Consider the following 17,993-nt stretch of genomic DNA (forward strand, 5'->3'; position numbering starts at 1 on the left):
CGGGTCTCGATCTGTGTGCAGACTCTCTGCCAGCGATCCCACAGCTGGCTTCCCTTCTCCTGATAGCGCTCGAGGTCGATGCTGCGCTCTTGTCTCAGGCGATACAGCTGCTCTCCCACCACCTTAGCCTTTGCCATTTCCTCTTCCAACGTGGAGAACACAGAGCTCTTGTCCTTCACTTCGCCAAGCCATTGCTTCAACAAACAGCAAAAGAACAGCTAAAGTTTAATGCCATGGAAGCAGGATGCACAGCTTCACCTTAGGGCTGCAATTAAAGCCAGAGATTCCCTCCCTCCCTAGTTTAAAAGCCTGAGAAGGGGTTTATAGTCCCTCTCTCCCTAAGCTGCAAAGCACTGGCTTATTTTAGACTTAGGAGGTGCAAAACGGAGGGGTCCATGTTCCCAGCTTAGAGCAAATCAGTTTGGTCCATTCCCTGTCCTAGAGCAGCAGAACACATAGCTGCTGACGCTCACAGGTATCCGCCCCGCAAAAGAAAGCACAAGGCCAAGGCAGCTCTTCTATCATTCCCAAAGCAATAAGGGATTACACAAGGACCACCAATACCTCCTGGCAGCTATCTAGGGTCGAGAAAAACAGAACACAATGCAAGTGGAGCAGAGAAGGGGAGCACCCTATTTCACCGGTGTAAAACACCGGCCAGTTTCTCCGCTGCATACTCGGGGAAGCGAACAGTGCCAACCTGTAACGTGGTTCTGTGAGTCTGAATAGCTGTCAGATCAGCTGGGACTGCCTCCTCTTGGCTCAGCTTAACTTCATATCCCTTGACCAGGGACTCCGCTCCCTGGGTATTGCGAATAATAACATCAACCGTCTTCAACCTGGCAAATCAAAGAGAGGCAGCACAATGACTTCCAGTGCTTGGGAAAGAGGCTCTTGACTGTGAAGCTGTTTGCCCCATATGCAACAGACGGATGGATCGCAGTTACAATCCTGTACAAGTTGTTCTGTTTGAGGGCCAGAAAAAATGTCTTTTAACAGAATCAGGACGCTTGGGGAAGACAACAGTATACTTTGCATATGTAATTGCAAACGCCTCTAGGAAAGACTAAAGGGATAAAAGGAACCACACACAGATTCAGAACACCCTACCAGAAATCCTAGAAAAACCTCTCCTGTTACCTTCAGCGCGTCACCAAGGCCCAAACACGCAAAGATACTTTGGCACCTAAATCCCACTACCCTTACCCTTGCTGCCGCAATATTGCCATCTGTAAAGTGGGAGCTGGTTTTCTACAAAGCACTCTGTAAAGGAGGAATAGCTGCACACGTGCAACGAGATAGATATAGAAAGGTATTTCGGACCAAAAGCATGTTCTGACTCACTTGTCCAGGTAGATGGAAGAGAGCCCATTCATCTGATCCATCTTATTGACCACCAAGTCAAGTTCAGAACGCAAATGCGGGGTGCTGGACCCCGTTGGGGCTTTGTCGAGGAAACTGTAACATCTCTCAGAAATGTGCCGCAGGTCGGATTTCAGCCGCTGGAGATCCTCCTGCATGCGCTACAGGGGGAAAGAGAAAGGACTTCAAAGGAGAGTCCAGGCAGAGGCACTTCAAACCCTGCGCTGTCACGCACCCACTGCCCACGTCTTTCATTCTCCCCACCAGACTGTGGTGCCCCCAGCCCCAGCAGCTGGGAATGCTAACTACGGCCAGCAATTCAGAACAGCTCTTGCATGCTTTCGTCTAGATTTAAGGAAGCGATTGCTTCACAGGAAGGGATTTTGCCCAGCTAGCAGGAAGCCCAAAAAGGTGACCTGTCCACTACAGTCAGCTCATAACAAGCAGCAGAAATCTTTTGGTTCAGCTTTTTCCTGAAGTTCCAGCTTTGCTGCTGGGGGGATTGGTTCAGCTTCTGCCTCTTCTCCCCTGGGAAAGCCAGGAGAAATCAGAGAGCCCATAGAGCTGAAAAGCACAAGGAGTTACAAAACCAGGAGCCAGTCATTGTCCTCTGACCCCAAGGTAGCATGTGCCGTCCCAGGGCAGGGAGGAACACTATGCAGAATTTACCCTAGAGAAGTTAATGCCATATTAGGCACATGCAAAAGACCAGCAGCTACTACCTTCCTCCCCTGCTAGAAGGGCTCCTCTTCCTCACAGCTAGAAGGACTGACCTCCTGCTCCGCAATGCGGATAGTGTTTTCCTGGATAGTGTCACCATCTGCCCGGGTGCTGCTTGGGGACTGGATTCGGCTCACTAGTCTCTGCTCACACTCCTCCAGGCGCAGACGAATATTCTTGAGCTCGGAGAGATATGTCCTGGCAGCAGTCTCATCCTTGTCTTCTGTTGAATCACAGACAAACAAAACATGGACCCGCGGCCCCAGTGAGCGCCTGCCCCAGCTGGGACCTGCTGGGAGCCTAGCGCCAAGCGCGGCACCACGCTGACAACGAGGCACCCGGAGGTCTCTGCTCAGATGGAAAACAAGTTAATCAAATCATCCTTTCCGAATGCAGTTGAGAGCGAGCCCAGCCACAGGGCACCTCACGTGACCGAGCCAGAGTCCCTTGTCTTAGCACCACTCACAATCCTGCCGTGTCACACAGGGAGCCACAGACGGCTCTGAACAGGGACTGTGGCTGCCACACATGGCTTGTTAAAAGACTAAACACAGGAAAAATTCCTTGCTCAGAATGTATTTCACTAATGACTAAATCTGTCTTCGACAATGTTAGGGTAAGAGGGCTCAGCAGTTAACCTGGAGCAGCAAAGCCCTCTCTATGGGAACACCGCTCGACAAAGACTGACTATTTGAATGGACGGAGGAATAAGGAAAGCAGCTGCTCACACCATCAACTAGCTACTTCAAAAAAAAAAAAGAAGCCATCTCATAGATCCTTTGCTTATTAGTCCCCACAGCTCCTGGTTAATCCATCAACCCTTTGAAGCTCACCGTTCTCCATAGACTCCAGCAGCTGCCGGATGTGTTCCTTGGAAGACTCAACTTCCTCTTCCAAGCGCAGCCGGTCGGACACAGAGAAGAGCTCCGAGTCACGGCTGTCCTGCAGGAAGTCCTCGTAGTGCGCCTGGAGGCTCTTCACGGCTTGCTGGCACTCCCCTTGCGCTAAGGATCTGAGCTGCAAGTGGAAAAGCAGCACATCTAACCGCTGGGAATGACTTCCTACGTACCACCTGAAGCCACTCTCCCCCAGTTTAATGACCTGCATTTGCCAAGTGTATATTGTCTCTCTAGAGGCAAAAAGGCAAGTTCCTTCCCTATCAGCCTCGTGCCTCCCTCCAGCCTTGCCTGCTCCCTAATGAAATGCTACATTAAGTCTACAGTCTCTAACGGTTATTACAGTTCAGCAGCAAACTGCTGTTGCTCTCCATATTAGGAAAAACTGCAACCATTTTTGCACTGAACCCCCAAGCTCAGGTTATCCACTCTTCGGGGTGCATAGGCCCTATTTTCCTGTCCTTGCAGTCTCTGGTCTTCCCTTTCACGTTTCCTTTGGTCCTCTCCCATGTAAGGCAGCCTTGACAACGCGGTGATGCAGATTAGGAGGCCGGCAGAGAAGTTCATGCAGTACCTTCTCCATGTTGAAGCTTTGCACCAGGGCGATGTCCTTCCGCAAGTAGTTCCAGGAGATAAGGCTCTTCGTGTTCATGTGGAGCTGGTGCCAGAGAGCCATCACCTTCTGATACAGCTGCTCTACCCTGCGACAGGAAAGAGCAGATCCATCAGCCCCAGGATTTTATCTTTCGCAAGCTACTACAGCAGTTGCTCCGATGGAGTTTGCAGTAATACAACCACGAGGGATGTAATCCAGTAATACAACCAGCCTGAAAGACCTGTGCTGCCCACTCCCCTTCCTTCACACTGACTCCACTCCGCACAGACCCACTTCTCCCCTTCCCACTCTAGCCTGCCTGCTCCTACGTCACGAAGCTACGCACCTCCAGCAAAATGTGGAGGAAACAGAGCCCTCCCAAGCACCCAGAAGGGACTCAACGAGAGCTCTGGCCATGCCAACTACCCCTACCCTGCGAAGTGTGATGGCCCCATCACACGAGGAACCCTTCCAGCTCTGGGATTTCCGAGCAACGCGGCAGAGACCAGCGAGTTACCTGTTAGCCATCTCGATGGCCTCTTTGTTGGGAGGGGGGATCAGGAAGCACACAGAGGGCACCATGGCCTCGTTGCCCGTGGGGCTGATCACCTTCCACTTGGTCCTCTGCGAGTTGTCTTCCAGCACGCACTCATCGTTCCTGCAGATGGTGATCTGTGGGGCACCGACAACGCGGCCCATTAGAAACCAGCAGCAGGTCTGCACGCGCCTGCCCATGCTGCCAGCTACCCTCCTAGGAGGCAAACTGGCTTCCACATCACCTTTTTTTTAAAAAAAAACAAACAAGGAAAACAAGGTATGCTGCCAAGCAGTGCAGCACACCCATGTCTGGGGAGGAAGGGACAAGGAAGTCAAAGTTGGCTACCACCCAGGCAGTTATTTGGCTGAGGATGATGAACCCCATCCTCCTTGGGGAAAGGCACTTTAACTCCTGCCCAGAATAAAGCTGAGACGTAGAAACTATTCCAGGGAAAACAGCCACACTATTTCCCTGCTCATCTCTTCCCACTCCATTCCTGCTTTTCATTGACGGATACCACAGAACTAGTCCAAAGCTGTCCCCGGCACCTCTCCCCTGCCTCATTCGTCCCGTCCCTTTCAAAGTCATGCCAACGCCCTGCCAACACCCTCACCTCGATCTGCCGATAGTCGCAGACAGCCTTGATCGGGATCGTGCTCTTCACCAGGTGATCTGGGTTCCTGGGTTTGAGCTGCACGATGGTTTTGGACCGTCCCACCAGGCTGGCGACGGAGCTCTTCGACTGAATAAGCTGCTCCTTCTCGTCCTGGCAGAAAGAAGAGCAAAGCACGGGTTGCTCGAGGAAGAGAGGGGAGAAGAGGTGTCTCCGACATCTCGGCACCCCCCACCCCGAGGTGAGTCTTCAAGAGCTACGTTGGGACCTCGACGGCTGAACAAACACGTTAGGAGGATCCCGATGGGAAGAAAGGGTCGGGAAGGAAGGAAGGAAAGAAGGGAGAACAGATTTTGAATCAGGGCTGGGACCCCTCCACCTACTACTCCCATGGCCCTGCAAAGCTGCATGCATAACACTGGCTGTTTTGCTGCTAGAACAAGAAAATACTGTATTTGAAAAGGAAAGAAAGAGAACGCAGCATACACCAAAATTAAAATCACAGTAGGTTTAAGTGGCAAAGAGCAGGGCAAGCCCTAGCCAAAAGCCAGGGATTCTTAGTTGCTTGGAGGAGAGGCCACAGAAGCATGCTCCCCTTTCTAAAGCAAAGGATGAAGGCATGTTTAAACTCATGTTTGGAATGGGGGTACGATGAGTCAAGCGGATAAAGTATCTCAGGAGAAGAGGCTAGTGGTGGCGTGATCACACAGGTCTCTGGATTTGGCTGGGAGTTCACCAGCTGGAGTAAAACACTGCGTAATGAAGTCCCCCAAGTCCAGTGATGGGAGGACCCAGGGGGATCGATCTGCAAAGCTTCCTTGGAACAATCTCCAGCCATGGGAGGGGGACGTGTGCAGATCACAACACCGGCAGCTCATGGGACTAGTCACACCTCAGCCCATTTGGGCTGCAAAAGTTTAAAAAGTTCCCAGAAAAATGTTCTCCATCATGCTTTGAACTCTCAGACCACAAAGGGTTGGTTAGTGTGCTAAGAACACTGGAGGATAAATTATGTAATGGTTAAAAAAAAAAAAAAGAAAAGAATAAATGATTAAATAAACTACCTGTGCCTGTCCCACGGAGCATGATTGAAAGAAATACAACTTTAACTCATTAGGTAAGAAAGAGTAACACAGCTTAGATCAGGGCAGCTGCCCCAATCCTGAGATTGTGGCCACTCTCCTACTGCCCAGCCTGAGCCTTCCCCATCCCAGACGCCACGTGCCAGGTTTGCGATGCCCACTGTGAACACCGAGTAACAGCATCCCAGTTTCACCGTGGACGTGCTGGAAATCAGCGGCGTCTACTAGAAACAAAGACAAAGCGGCTACCTGACTTCACAGCCTCGAACTTCACCTCCCTGAGCTTTCACCAGAGGCTCAGCGGTTAAACCACAAACCAAATCCTCTCCTACCCCCGGTTTCAAGCACTACCTGATGTTTTGCTCATTGTTTTTTTTTTTTTAATCAATCCAATTTGGACAACAAGATCACAGTTGTGCGTCTGCTCTCTGGGTGGCCGCGCTCGGGGACCGGCGCTGCCTCGGTCCTGGCCACCGCAGCGGCAGCCTGCCCCGGCCCTCTCGCCCTCCTCCCCACGGACGCAGCGCGACAGATTAACGCCAGATTTGGTCTGGACGGGCGTTTCCCTCCAGCCCACCGCGCTCTTAGCAAGCACCAGCTAGAGAGCAGAAGCGTCACACAGGCATCACGCAGGCGCCACGTGGCACCTCCACCGACGGCACACGACCACCTCCAAACAGCTACAGACAAACGGGTCGACAGATACTAATGGGGAAGAACCAGCTCGGGTGTTTTACTTTCCTGTATTACTGAAGGAAGCCTCTAGCTATAATCTTGCCCAGACAGTTTATGCTGCTTGCTCTTTACCAAGACGATACAGAAAGACGGTGGCAAGCGCCGCTAAACACGGATGCTTTGCTGCAGACACTGATCGCCTGTTGCAGCTCCTGAAATCCAGCTAGCACAGGCCACACACGCGATGGTGCAACAGAGGCCACACACCACCGGCACCCCTGCACCACACAGCCACGTGCAAACACACACTGACAAGCAAAAGCTGGACGGGGAGGGGAGACGAAACACGTTACATGAAATTGCATCACTGCAACAGTAAGACGAACATGCCCTGTTTTCCGTGGAAAGCGAGAGGGCCCCAAGCAACACCACTGGACTGGAGCAAGTGTTCAATGTGCAGCCCCCCAGGGAGACGGGGGGTTCAGAAAACCCACCATGGAGTCCTGGAGCAGGTCCTCCAGCCGGGTCAGGCTTGTGTTGTGGTCGCACGAATACTTCCGTTTGATGGAGTCCTGCAGGCTCCGCAGGTAGGTCTCCGACTCCCGGGCATCGCTGAAGAACTGCAAGGCCAAAAAGTGTCACAGAAATCGGCACCGCTCAACCGAGCGATCGGCAGACCGTGCTGCAGGAGACCACCCAAAAACCTCCGCAAGCAGCTTCCTGCCGCTAGCCCGGCCTCAGCACGGCGAGAGCAGTGAGCACCCCAGGAGGACAGCCAGGGCCGTGCGAAAGCTGATCCCTCAAGTGAGATACCCCAGAGAAGAAGCAAAAAGAAAAGAGGCAGCTCCAAAAAAGCAGTCCTGCTGAGCACTGCAAACCTCTTCCTCCCTCTCCCACAAGGAAAAAGCACTATATGAAGCTCAAGCACCAGGACCCGGCTGGTGCTATATCACAGTCCTGACACGCAGCAGGTTTTGTTCTCGTGATGGAGACCAGGGAGATCAGGGCCGCCCCTCCCCAGTACCTGGAAATAGGCAGCGTTCTCCTTCACGTGCTGCTCCACGCACAAGCAGAGCTGCTTAATCCACTGCCACTGAGTCTGCACGGCAGCGCTGTAGGCCTGGGAAACACACAGCAAACAGCAGCGATGAGTAACGAGCATCTACCCGTGAGGAGGGTCACAGGCAGGACACGGGCACAGCTGGCTGGATGTACATACATGGGCAGGAGCTGGCTGCAGCCAGGAGTGTTTGGACACAAAAAGCGAGACACACCAGACCCTAAATCGGCACATGCCAGAGGCTGCTGCAGGCATAAATTTGCTTTCTCCCGCCCCAGAACAGATGCCTGCCACTAAATCAAACACCAGGGAGAAAAGTGTCCTAGCAACCCTTCACTTCACCACCGCATTTTCTCTAGCAGCTCTGGAGGCTTCATAACTCCAAGTGACCAAAGCCTTTCCCTGAACCATGCTACTGCAGGAAAAGGCTCCTGGTTCTGTACAAGCTAATCTTGTTAATTAACAGTGTTAATTAGCAATGGCCTCAACTTCTCACTGCATTCTCCCAAAGACAGAATAAAACAGCTCTTTGCACCGCACTAACACTGTTCTTCCACCATAAAACACTTCATCAGCTCTGAACGCCCATAAGAGCACCGTGGGGTTGGGCAGCGGCACAGCGCAGGGCAGCAAGTTTCCCAGTTACGTTTCAGAAGATTTGCTGCCATCTGATTTACGGGGCTCTCGGCTCCTCCACCCTGCCACTGCCCGCTCACCTCTACGGTTTGCTTGGCTGGGTGATTCTCCAGGGACAGCAGCTCGGCTGTATCCTGGAGGGACCGGAAAATGTCCTGCTTCTCCTCCAGCTCCATCGTCAGCTCCTGAGGAACGGACACAAGCGAAGTTGAAACCTCGGCTATCAGGAGCAGCCTGCATCCAGCTAATGAAACAAGCAGTACGGGAAATGCAGCCTATGGTCACCCCGTCCCATTGAGCGCTGCAGTTAATACCAGCAGATCTCAGAGAAACCAGCCTGGCTTAAGAGCACCACAGCCATTCCCCATCAGGATGCCTCACCTGCACCAAACACTCGCATGGGGCAGATCTACAACAGATACTGGAGACTCGCCTGGGACTTCCTCAATTCCAAGCATTGCAAATGTGGAATGACAGCAATTTACTTATACTGCTTTAAAGAGCAATCAATTTTCTCCTTTAGCCCAGACTTTTTTTTTTTCCCCCTTCTCCTACTTAAGGATGCCTTTAGTTTCAAGTGGTGCTAAAAATGCCTTTTTGATTGAAACTCAGTTGAACAGAGAGCTGCTTCATCAGCCTCACCAGCATGTATTCATGAGCTACAAGTCTGGTGACTTGGGAGGGAACATGAAGCTTCCGGGGACTTCTGCAAGTTGGTCAGTAGATGAAGGTCCTGCAGCAGTTTAAAAGCTGCAGCAGCATGATCAGAGAGCGTCCGTCCCACCAGCCCTGCTCACAGGCCGCTGTGCACTCGCAGGCCACTCACCGAGAAATAGTTCCTCTTAGCTGCAATGTTAGGGTTGTTGTCGCTCCAGTCATAAGCCAGTTCCTCTTCTTCCTTCTCATTCAACCAAATCAGCTCAGCTGTGGCTCGAGACACAAACCCGTGCAAGCTCTGGAGATGTCTCAGGCGGAAGCTCGATGTTTCCTGAACACAATAAAGTGACCCATCCCTTGTGTGAGTTCTCAAAGCAGGGGCTGAGCCCCAAAGAGCAGAGCAACGTGACTCCTCTTCCCTGCTCTGATGATGACTGGTTTCTTCTCCCACCTCCCCAGCCACGGAGCAGGGATGCTCAGGACCAGAACAGGACCAGAACAGGGATGGACCATGCACTCCTCTGGGCAGCAGCAGAAGATGCTACCAGCATGCACAAAGCCCACTCACCATCAGCTTGCAGTACTGTGTCTCCAGCTTGCCAAGTGTCTCTGTGTAGCTAGCGCGGAAATTCTGAGACATTTTACCCTGAAGGATGAAAATGTTCCTGTTACTCAACACAAAACAGCATCCTTTGAAACCCCATCTCTAAACCTTTCTCCTCAGCTCTCCATGAGCAAGTAGGCAGAGGATGGCTCAGGGCAGCAGCCTCTTGTACCAAACCAGCATCAATTCTCAAGCTCTATCCTTAAAAAATACTTGCCCCCCAGACACCCTTACCCATAAGAGCTGACCTCCTGACCCCTCACCTTCCCAGTGCCACCAAACCTTCCCAAACACGCTGTGCTGTGTGTGGTGCCAGCCAGCCTGTGCCACCGTACCTCGTACATCCGGGCCTCCTTTACGCTGGAGCCCAGGTCCTCCACGCTCGTATGGACGTGCCTCTGGGTCTCCAGCTGGGACTCCACGCTCGGCAGGTCGCTCCCCCACTCTGCCCGCTCCAGCCTCATCTGAAAGGGGCCAAGAGGTCCAAGTCAGCGCTCCCGATCTGCAGGAGCATATCTCAAAAGGACATGAGGGCAAAGAAACCTCCTAGGTCACGACAGAGGCAACAAGTACCCAGCCAGCCCTGGCAGAAAGTCCTAGATCAGTGTTCAAACACCGAATGATTTCAGAGGCTGCCCATGCAGACCTTACACCCAGATAAGGTCAAAGGGCTCACTGGATCAGTACAGTTTTGTGTGCAGCTCTGAAAGTATCTTCCAATATCCAGCAAACAGCAGGATCACAAGAGAGAAAACCCAACTCAAGACAAAAGCATCAATGCTTTCCAGAAACTCTGAGCCATCAAAGCAATTGCTGTTCACAGATAGAGACGGGAAAAAAATAAAATAAAATAAAAAAACCACACCACACAGATCATTTTCAGTTTTACCCTTTGGTGTGGTCTGGGGAGCAACTAAGCTCCCAGCAGAGAGCCAGGACTCACCTGCATTTCTTCCACCCATGCCAGCAGCTCGTACACGAATCGGAGGCTGCCCTCGTCTTCAGAAGAGGAGATGGCCACCAGCTCTGCCCTGGTCATGGGCTTCCGGAACCAGGAGGTCGAGGAGGTGTGCAGCCCTTTGGTCAGCGACTCGCCCTTCAGGTGCGTCGTGCTCAGCGTGGAGGTGGGTACCAGCTCCAGGGTGGAGAAGTGGCCTTTCCTGTACAGGTTCGTGCACTCGAGCCTCAGCGTCACCAGCTCATCTTGCAGCCGCATGATCCTGGAAGGGCAAAACCAGGCACGTGTCAAAAGCCCGACATAGCTGGTGCAGAGGAGCCCTGGGCGTCAGGCCCTGACCACCCTGCTCCAGCCTTGGGCACGGCCCCGCTCACCTGAACACCAGCTCCTCCAGCTGGTAGTAATTCTCATCCCGAAGGATCTGCACATCCACCTGTAGCTGGCGGATGAGCCCCTCGCACTCCTGCAGATACATGACCACGTCGGATTCGTACTGCACCGGCTGGCCAGACTCCAGGTGAGCAGCGTCCTGCACCAAGACAAACGAGAATGAAAGCTGGGTCCCTCTGGCCCATTTGCGTGAGCAGAGAGATGGGGACGGTTCCCCAACATCGATTTTAAGGCCAAAAGGACCCTGTGACCATCAAGCTTCACTAAAATCAGGAAGGGGGGGAAAATACCACCCCACCACTCACAGCTTGCAGTGTGTTCTTCGCAAGAGTGAGTTTTTCTTCACAGCTCAGAGCACCATTCTGGATTTTGTTAGCGATTTGTAGCAGCAGTTCCAGCCTGCAACGACAGAGGGAAAGAGAATGAGAGAAAGGCTTTGAGCTGCCCCTGCAGCCATGGGAGCAGCGGATGTCCCAGCAGGGAGCTTCGCCCGCTCCAAGCGGAGCACCAACCTCTCCACCGCTGGCCGCAGGAGTTTCTCACGCTCCAGCATCTCTATGATCAGCTTGCCCCACTCCTCCTCTACGTCGTTGGGGTGGTAACCCTGTGGCAACTTGATGCGGCCAAATTCAATCCATACCTGGAAAAACCAGCAACACGATGGCATTTCATACCTCGTTCTCTAGTTGGCAAAGAAAGTGGGGCTATGAGGCAACAGCACTGCCTCCGATTCTGTAGCATGCTACGTGCAGGATAATTTACCCTGAGGGTTATTTCCATTTCTCCATTCCAAAACAAACCTAAACACAGCACACTTAAGTCTTGCTAAAAGCATAACACTCCCAGCTACGCCTCTGTGCAGCTGAGATGATACTTACCTCTAATAGTTTGTAGAGCTCCTCTATCCTTCCTTTCTCCTGCTCTTTCGCTGGGATTTCAGTTTCTTTGAAGTGTATGTATTGATTATAAAGTGCCTGGGATGAGAAAGACTGCATCAGAGATCAGCCTGGGGACGATCCCACGCGGCTGCCGGAGCCGAGCGCCGTGGCACCCTCCGGAGGGCCTCGCGCCGGGACCTACCTTGAGTTCGACAGGGTTCTGGGGGAAGGATTTATCTGACATGAGTATCGTGTGCTGCTTCATCCACGAGATGAGAGACTCCAGGTGGTTCTGGTATTCCAGCCACCTTGAATCCACTTCCTGGGAGGCGAGAGAGACCTCGTAAGGCACCGCCAACGGGGAGGACTCCGCGAGGGCAGAGGCAGAGCACGGCCCCAGCAGCTCCCCAGGCACAGCAAGAAGAGACGCGACGCAGCGCCGTTACAGCTGTGCTCATCGCGAAACGCAGCGGCTGCAACACGGACCGGCAGCCTGCGTCTCCTCGCTGTGACGCCATCTCACAGGTGCAGGACGGAAAAGGAGGACTCTTCTTGCAAGCTGCTCTCCAGAAGCCAGCCCGGCTTCATGAAGCTGCTGCCCGCGGCTTTCCCGAGAGCTCAGAACTTGGAGCATAACCTAAACAGTCCCCACGGCTGCGGAGAACACCACCACCCTACTGGCATACGGGCAGTTTAGAAGGGCAGACAGGCTAATGGGGAAGCTCCTTCCTTCCCTCGAGCCTATTCCACTCAGGAGCCATCTGTTATGACCAAAATAGAAACCTCCAAACCCTCCTCCTGAGGGATACAGCGAGCAGATGCCTCCCAAGCCACGGTTCCAGGTGGCCGCGGATCAGCCTCCCAAACAGTTCAGGTGCAAACAAGCAGCAATGCTTACGATAGCACTGATCCCTTCTCCTCCCTCGGGGACTTTGGGAAAGGCATCGTAGATTGAAGACACGTAAGTTATCACAGACTTCTCATCTGGAGACGGGACGTCCACATCTGGAAGAGGACAAGAGAAGCACGGTCAGGCAGAGGAACACCAGCAAGAGGAGAGGTCAAACCTTCCCAGCACAAGCTGGTTTTGCCCGCTGGGTCTGGCCAATCTCTCACCTTCTGCATCCAGCAGCCGAGTGACTCCCAGCCGCTCCGCAATCTCAAAGGCCTGCTCCAGATTCTCTCGGTTGCTCTGTATTTGCACCCTCTCCATGTCCACCAGATCTGGCCTGCAAGACACATGCCGGAGTCCTGACGCAGGTGCTGGCAAGCAGCACGAGGTGCCCGGGGTAGAGCAGGCGGGGACGGGCACCGCTGACCCCGAAGGCTGTGCCTGGGCTCGCTCCGAGGCCCCGGCCCGGGCTGGTGACGCTCCGAGGGGAGCTGGGCTGCACCGCCTCCCCGGCTGCACTGCGGCGTTCCCATACTCTAGTTTAAATGCTTTTCTTCTTTGCCTCCCACGTTAAAGAGGATTTTTCTTGTGACCTGATATATTTGCTGCTTTTTCTGAGCACTCATCCCGCAACAACCCAGCAGAGCGGCTGCTGGGGAAAGAGACGCTGCTCCCCACAACCTCACCTACTACTGCATGTCCAAGCACTCCCGACTACCACCGAATCCAGAGGTGGGAAGGGACCCCAGGAGGTCTCCAAGCCCATCCTCCCAAACAGGCAATGCTCTCCGCTGCTCCCTTCTGCCTACCTGTATCTGTGGATGAGGGCATTGAACATCTTCCCATCGCTCCAGCACGAGGAGAAGTTGGTGCACTTCACTCCGATGTAACCTGCTGTCACCTTCTGCGTCCACAGGAGCAGCTTCTCCTTGGCCGACATGTCCCCCGACTCTCCGCTGATGTAGATGTCGGAGATCTGCGAGGGTGCAGCATAGCCACGGGGTTACTTAGCAGAAGGAAAGAAGCCACCGGGCACATCTAACCTCCATAACCACGCGCTACGAGTGCTGTCAGGGAGTGAGAAGTCCCCTAGAGCATTTGGGGCTCCTGGGTGCATCTGGGAGCTTCAATTAAACCTCCAGGACGAGGGTCGCTAACCAAAGAGGGCATTAGGCAGACGGGGCACCTCCGGCCTGCCCTGCTCCTAGGGCCTACGACACGCCGCACCGAAGGCACATCAGGCAAATCCCAGGAAACGCTGCGAGGACACTTCTCGTCACCACGTGCAACAGGAGACCCTACGGCCAGCGGGCTTGGAGACGGACCCCCAGGCCCACAGGAGAGCATCGAGGTGCTGACGCGCTGCGTGACCTGGGCCAGCTGAGGTGGCCCCAGACACGTGGCCACGAAGGAGGCATGGCCTGTCCCTCGTCCTGCTGCTCAAGGGCCGGTGTGGCGGCACCTCCATGCAAGCCTCAGCAGCACTACTGCCAACCCGCCTCGCGGGCGGCTGCACGCGGAGAACGGGGACAGCAAAGCAGAAAGAAACCCCGAGTTTCCCACGCTTCCCCTGGCCCTAATGATACTGCAAAAAAACCTAACAAGGAGGAAACAGCGCTCAAAGGGTTGATTTGAGAACGGCCAGGAGCACAGAGCAGAGGAGCTGGCCGGTGGTGGGGAGCAGGGGTCTCCCTTGGCCCCGAGCAGTGCTTGCGGGGGGGCGGGAAGGGGGGGAAGAGGGCTGCCGCGTCCCCCTCCGCCTCGCTGGGCCTGGCGAGGCGGTGCCGCGGGGTGCCGGGGTACGGTGACCCAGTTTCCCAACAAAAGCGATCTACAGTCGCAGATTCCTTTAGACAAACGCCCAGGACCGGCTGCAAATCCCCGGCTCGCACGTGACAAAACGCACGTGTCTCTGCACGCCAGGATCCTTCTGATTGACGCAGCTCTCTCCTCTCCCATCCCCTCCCCAGCAGCTCCCCAATTAGCACAACCACCTCCCCTTCATTAAGGGGCAGACAAAAGGGAGGGTCCCGGCCGCACGTATTCCCGCAGCGGAGGCAGGACCCGGTGGCATGCCAACTCGGTTACGTGCTCGCTCTTCCCTCGCCTCCCGGCGCCGCCGGGAAAAGGTGCAGCCGGGGCCCAGCCCTGCTTGCCGCCGCGCCAGGGCTCCTCGAGGACCCCTCACCCTCCTTTCCCCTAGTCCTTAAAATATCCCAGCGCTTTATTCCTTGTAACACAAGGGCTCGAGAAAGCCTCAGCCGCATCCCGGCTCGTGCTGCCCCTCGGCGAGGATGCTGGTGCCGGCCCGCAGCCCAGCACCGATGCCCCGCGCAGGCGAGAAAGGCACCTGCCGGATTAAAGACGGACCACTGCCGCCTCCCCACCGGCGCCTGGGGAAGGCTCTGCCGGAGCGAGCACGGCGAGGAGCGGCGTAATTGGTATGCCGCGGCTCGCCTCCCTCCCCGGCGCCCGATACGCTCATCACACACAAAACTGCTCTTTGTCAGCCGCCGCCGCGCAGCCGGCGCTGCCGTTAACTCTTCCCGGCCCAGGGCGAGGGTCCGCTCCCGGCAGGGGGGACGGGATGCTCCGGCAGGGCTGCGCTCGCGGCCCCGGGAAAGCGGGATGCGCCGCGCGAGCTCCGCGTTATTCAACGGCCGGGCCCTTCCCTGCAGCAGGTCTGCACGAGACCCTCCTGCAGACCGACTTCCAGAGGCGCGGGATGCGGCGCCGGCTCCACCCTCCCTTCTCCTCGCGAGGGTCTCCGCCAGGACAAAGATTTAGGGAGGCACCAGCTCCCGGGAGCCGGCGCCAAGCCCTTCCGGAGCAATTCGAGACCAGCCTCTCTGAGCAGGCAACCAGCGGCTGGAAGCCGAAGTCCAAACGTCATGGTCAGGGGCTCTTCCCTGGCTCTCCAAACGCTCCACCTGCTTGTCCCGGGGATGAAGAGCCCGGCCAGACTCTCAGCCGCGGCCGAGGGACCTCTGAGCGGCCGCCCCCCAAAGCAGCACCCTCTCCCCTTCCTCCTCCTCTCGCAGACTGGCATCGCGCCCTCCTCGCAAGAGGCAATGACCCACTTTCTCTTCCGAGGGGCTCCTCGCTACACAGCACCTGTGTCGTTACGAGCATCCCTGAACCAGTGCAACCTGCCGCGGGAGGAGGCACGGCCAGCACTCGGCACCCGGCTCCGAGCTCGGCAGGGCGCCTGGAAAACTCGCTCCGCTCGGAGCCGATGACAGGTCACTTCTGGCTCACTCGCTTGCCTCCGCTCCCTGCCCATCTGCTGCGCCGGCTGAAGGGGAGGGCACCTCCGGGGGACGATCCTGGCTCCCCGTAACCCCGGCGCTAGCGTTAAACACGTGCGGGGGGGGGATGAGGCCCCCAACGCGTGTCAGACCGTGGCGAGACGGCACGTGCCCCGAAAGCACCCGGACCAGCGGCTATAGTGAGCGCACGGGCCACGGCAAACACGACTTCACCCGGAGCAGCAGCAGCCGCCCGGTGCCGGGGAGAGGACCAAAAGTGTCCGTCCCCATCCCGGCCATCCCGCCCCGGGAAACGCGAGGCCCCGCGCCAAATCCCCCCGCATCCCGCCTCCCGCCCCCACGGGGGGTTAGGGTAAAGGCGGCCACTGACCCTTCCTGCCGCCGTCCCCGCGTGCCCCCTCGGAGCCAGGCCCTCCGCCTCGCCGGGGCGCGCGTGGCCGTCTCCCGCGAGAGCCGCCGAGGTGCCGCCGGCCGCAGCGCCGGGCCGCTGGCGCGCCGGGTCGCTGGCGTACCCCGAGGAGCCCGGGGCCGTGCCGAAGGAGGACCCGCTGGCGGACGCCGGCAGCTTCGCGCCGCCCCGGGCCCACGTGCCGTCTCCCGCGCCGGCCCAAGAGGACGGCAATCCGGCGAGGCCGCGGCTTTCCAGCTGCTCCACCGCGGGCGACGGCGTGGACAGCTCCGAAACGGTGCCCGGCTCGACGGCGGAGCCGGTCCACGCGGCGCTCGGCGTTTCCTCGTTGCTCTCTTCCTTGCTGGGGGTCTCCCGCGCCCTCGGGGGCTGCTCCCCAGCAGCGGAGCGGAGCCCCGCTCCCGCGCCGCCGGGCACCGGCAGCAGCACGGCCCTGCTGCTGCCGGTCCGCTGCAGCTCCACGAGCCGGCTCACCGCCTTCTCGCAGTGCCGCTCGGCCGGGTTGTCGAGCAGGCGGGCGATGACGGTCAGGCCTTCCTCCGGGGAGTCGCCCACCGGCCCGGCCCGCGGCTCCAGCACCAGGCGAGCTTTCCGGATCTCCCCCTGGAACCGCTCCTTCACCTGCACCACGCGGCCCGGGGGCCGGGCGCCGGGCGCAGCCGCCCCAGCACCGCGCGGGGGGCTCCCGGGCGGCTCCGCTGCTCCCTGCCGCCGCGGAGCCGCTGCCACCGCCGCATCCTCCTCGGCGAGCTCCCCGCCGGCCGAGCGCCGCCGCTCCTCCGGCGCTGCCTCCGGCTCCGGCTGCTTCTTCCCCCGCCGCTTCCGCCCGAAGCGGACCCGCTTCTTGGGCGCCAGCGGAGCCTTGCCGCCCGCCGGCTCCTTGGCTCCTTTAACGCAGCCCAGCGAATTCCCCATGGCGGCGGCGACGCAGCGAGCCCCGGCTCCGGCTCCCGGATCAAGCCCGGCTTCCGCTTCATGAGCCCGGCGGCGCGTCCCCGAGCTAGCCCTCGTGCTCTGCCCCGCGCGCGGCCGCCCGCCGCCGCTCCCGGCCGCCGCCGCTCCAGACAGCCATCTTACAGCCGGGGAGCTGCGACGAGACAAATTCAAAGCATCTCACTGCAGTTCAGGAATCACTTGACCTAAAAGCAGCCGGCGCCCGGATTGGCTGCGCGGCCGCTCTCCAAATATGAGGTAATTGGAGCGCTGCCCTCGCTAACACAAACACGGAGCCGGGAGCGGGCAGAGGACCGGGGAGGCGGGAGAGGGGCTGGGAGAGGTGGCGGGGAGGATGGGGGAGGGAGAGAACGGGGAAGAAAAAGGAAAAAGGGGAAAAAAAAAAAAAAGGGGGGGAGGTTGGCAAAGGTAGCATAAAGGAAGGGGTGGGAGAGAAATGGGAAAAAAGCAGGGAGGAGCCAGCGCGGGGCGGCGCGGCACGCATGCCGGAGGGAAACCCCACGGCGGGAGCAGACAGCCCGCGGCACCTGCCTCCGGCACCAGACCCACCCCGGTGCCGCGCAGGGGCTGCTCTCGCCCGCGGAGGTTTCCTCCCTCATTCCCGGGCAGGGAGAGCCCCCGGGGGCCGCGGCAAGCGCCAGACCTCCGGCCAGGCCTCCTGAATGGGGGCACGGGGCGGGGGGGGGCAGCCCCCTTCCCACAGCCCCGGGTACCCGGGGGTGAAGCCAGAGGTGCCCGCAGCACCGTGACGTGTGCTGAAAGCAGCAGCGAGGCAGAGGATGGGGAGGAAGAAGGCGGCATGGAG

General features: G+C 57.3%; 1 protein-coding gene across 26 annotated transcripts in view; it reads right to left on the reverse strand.

Annotated features, from left to right (window-relative positions):
• MACF1 (microtubule actin crosslinking factor 1) overlaps positions 1–17,993 on the reverse strand; it is a 138,849-nt gene that overhangs the window by 86,741 nt on the left and 34,115 nt on the right. For 14 of the 26 annotated variants that reach the window (XM_064525143.1, XM_064525132.1, XM_026098048.2 and 11 more), the window contains 23 exons: positions 13,366–13,532; positions 12,781–12,893; positions 12,563–12,669; positions 11,867–11,986; positions 11,665–11,760; positions 11,299–11,426; positions 11,092–11,185; positions 10,771–10,925; positions 10,382–10,658; positions 9,774–9,902; positions 9,403–9,480; positions 9,004–9,165; positions 8,258–8,362; positions 7,506–7,601; positions 6,976–7,101; positions 4,725–4,877; positions 4,091–4,245; positions 3,553–3,679; positions 2,916–3,099; positions 2,136–2,305; positions 1,345–1,523; positions 701–839; positions 1–194 (listed from right to left, as the gene is read on the reverse strand). In XM_064525143.1, the coding sequence (XP_064381213.1) occupies positions 1–194; positions 701–839; positions 1,345–1,523; positions 2,136–2,305; positions 2,916–3,099; positions 3,553–3,679; positions 4,091–4,245; positions 4,725–4,877; positions 6,976–7,101; positions 7,506–7,601; positions 8,258–8,362; positions 9,004–9,165; positions 9,403–9,480; positions 9,774–9,902; positions 10,382–10,658; positions 10,771–10,925; positions 11,092–11,185; positions 11,299–11,426; positions 11,665–11,760; positions 11,867–11,986; positions 12,563–12,669; positions 12,781–12,893; positions 13,366–13,532 (3,254 nt within the window). Of the gene's footprint in view, positions 195–700; positions 840–1,344; positions 1,524–2,135; positions 2,306–2,915; positions 3,100–3,552; positions 3,680–4,090; positions 4,246–4,724; positions 4,878–6,975; positions 7,102–7,505; positions 7,602–8,257; positions 8,363–9,003; positions 9,166–9,402; positions 9,481–9,773; positions 9,903–10,381; positions 10,659–10,770; positions 10,926–11,091; positions 11,186–11,298; positions 11,427–11,664; positions 11,761–11,866; positions 11,987–12,562; positions 12,670–12,780; positions 12,894–13,365; positions 13,533–16,195; positions 17,351–17,993 lie in introns of those variants that run through there. The other 12 variants (XM_064525128.1, XM_064525126.1, XM_064525131.1 and 9 more) reach the window with 3 other exon arrangements.

This window comes from Dromaius novaehollandiae, chromosome 23, assembly GCF_036370855.1.
Source record: "Dromaius novaehollandiae isolate bDroNov1 chromosome 23, bDroNov1.hap1, whole genome shotgun sequence".
Lineage (NCBI taxonomy): Eukaryota > Metazoa > Chordata > Aves > Casuariiformes > Dromaiidae > Dromaius > Dromaius novaehollandiae.